This window comes from Toxoplasma gondii, chromosome X (assembly GCF_000006565.2).
Source record: "Toxoplasma gondii ME49 chromosome X, whole genome shotgun sequence".
Taxonomy (NCBI): domain Eukaryota; phylum Apicomplexa; class Conoidasida; order Eucoccidiorida; family Sarcocystidae; genus Toxoplasma; species Toxoplasma gondii.
Genome location: NC_031478.1, coordinates 7156298 through 7158043, shown reverse-complemented (window position 1 = coordinate 7158043; position 1746 = coordinate 7156298). Strand labels below are relative to the sequence as shown.

Genomic DNA, 1746 nt, shown 5'->3' with positions numbered 1-1746 from the left:
CTCGCACCAGATGTTCAAAGCCGGTCAAAAACACGCCACCACGCTGGTCCAAGACGATGTCGACGGGCCTCAAATAGGTATGCACAAGGCCATAGTGATGGAGACTCGCAAGCAGCCTTATGACCTGAAGCGTGAGCTGCAACCGAGCGTGGTGCACGAGGGACTTGTGTGTTGAGGAATGACTCAGTAGGACTTCTCCAAACGTCTGAAGGTTACTCTGCATTCGGGGATACAGAAAGAATCTGCTCAAGACCCACATATCCCTCTCATCTAAGCGAACCCGGATCATCTTCTTTTTCTGTGGGTCCTTCACCAAATCGAAGGGGAATATAAATCTGAGATGCACCTTGGCTTGCTTCTGGTTTTTGATGCCTCGTAGCAAGCGTAGGCGCAGCACCTCCTCCTTCATCTGCTTGATCGCGTTGGAAGGCGGCCGTTCCGTGAAATATGGAACGTGCACCTCAAATGATTCTCCTGTCTCCTGGTCGGTCGCCTCGAGATATGCATAAGGGTCTTCCTGGCCGAGCACTGTGCCCCTGACTAGCGTCCTTGGACGCTCGCCAAGCTCCGACTCTACGCGGAAGGGCTGTCCAGTATTCCACAACGATGTGGACACTAGACTGTCAGCTGCGGACTGCATGTATTCACTTGTAGTCCGTACGTTTGCTTGCGGTATACGATTGAACAGCTCCTCAATGACAACGTCTCCAGGATCCGTACCACGGAAATAAATAGGGTTCGTGTCGACATCCTCCGGAAACTCGTCGGGAGGGAATACAGGTAGTCGGCCTCGTCGAAATCTCCCAAAGAATCTAGATGCCGCCGCGGGAATTGCTGCTGCCGCACGCCGCAAATGCTGAAACAGTCGGGTCGGTAGGGAAGGGCGAGGCGTCTGCGGTGGTTCTCCTCCGCCATCTGATCCGCCTGTCCTCCCACGTCGCCAAAAACGCAAACGCCTGAGTAACCTTCTAAAAGCACTGGGGGACTGTGTCGGGGTCTCTGTGTGGCTGTTCAATAAGGGGGTCACTTCCTCGGCCGCTTCCTGCTCCAGCCATGAGCCTCCATGCTTGTCTTCAACGTGCTCCCCATCAATAAATGCTACTGGCTCAATTGGGCTGTGGAAAGGTCTAGGGGACGCGCCTCCCGGCGGCCGGACACTAACAGCGGCTTCCGAGTTCTGCCAGTGGCGAGGCCGCACAACGCCAGCGCCTTGCTGTACGTGGCCAAGTGCCGAAACAAAGAATGCGGCAGCTAGCCAGATAAGACACGACGATGATCTGACCGACGCACAGTTTTCCATGTTGCAGATGTGTAACACACAAAACAACCGTTCACATGTGACAAGGGCATCCACAGTTCTCGCGAGAATCTTCTGAAATACACGCGGAAAAACAAGATGACGTGGATACCATTCTCCTCACTACTGCGTGCAGTTTTGCAGCATGGCTCAAAACGTCAACTCAGATGGAAGGACAGTCGGTGCGTGGGCCGGATGTTCGTCTCTGTAGGCCGCACCGTCACTTGCGCTGGGCCACCGAATACTCGTGGAGTTGCTTCGCTAGATGTCTTTCACCTACATACGCGTGCCTCCCACAAAGCGGGAAGAATCAATGATTTCCAGCGTGAGCAGCTGCATCTCGTGTTGACTACGGCGGATTCAATGCAGACGGTTGCCAACTACCACAAATTGGCGAGGAACAAACAGAAACGGAGATGACCACTAAATGCTGCGCAGGTACCGCAGGA

The 1746-nt window shown here is 54.2% G+C and overlaps 1 protein-coding gene across 1 annotated transcript; it reads right to left on the bottom strand.

The window, feature by feature from the left end:
* Nucleotides 1–1729, bottom strand: ROP2A (rhoptry protein ROP2A; the record flags this gene model as incomplete). Its single annotated transcript, XM_002370856.2, has 1 exon — nt 1–1729. A coding segment is annotated over exon 1 (1300 nt), but the record flags the coding sequence as incomplete, so codon positions are not given.
* Nucleotides 1730–1746: the final 17 nt, after the last annotated feature.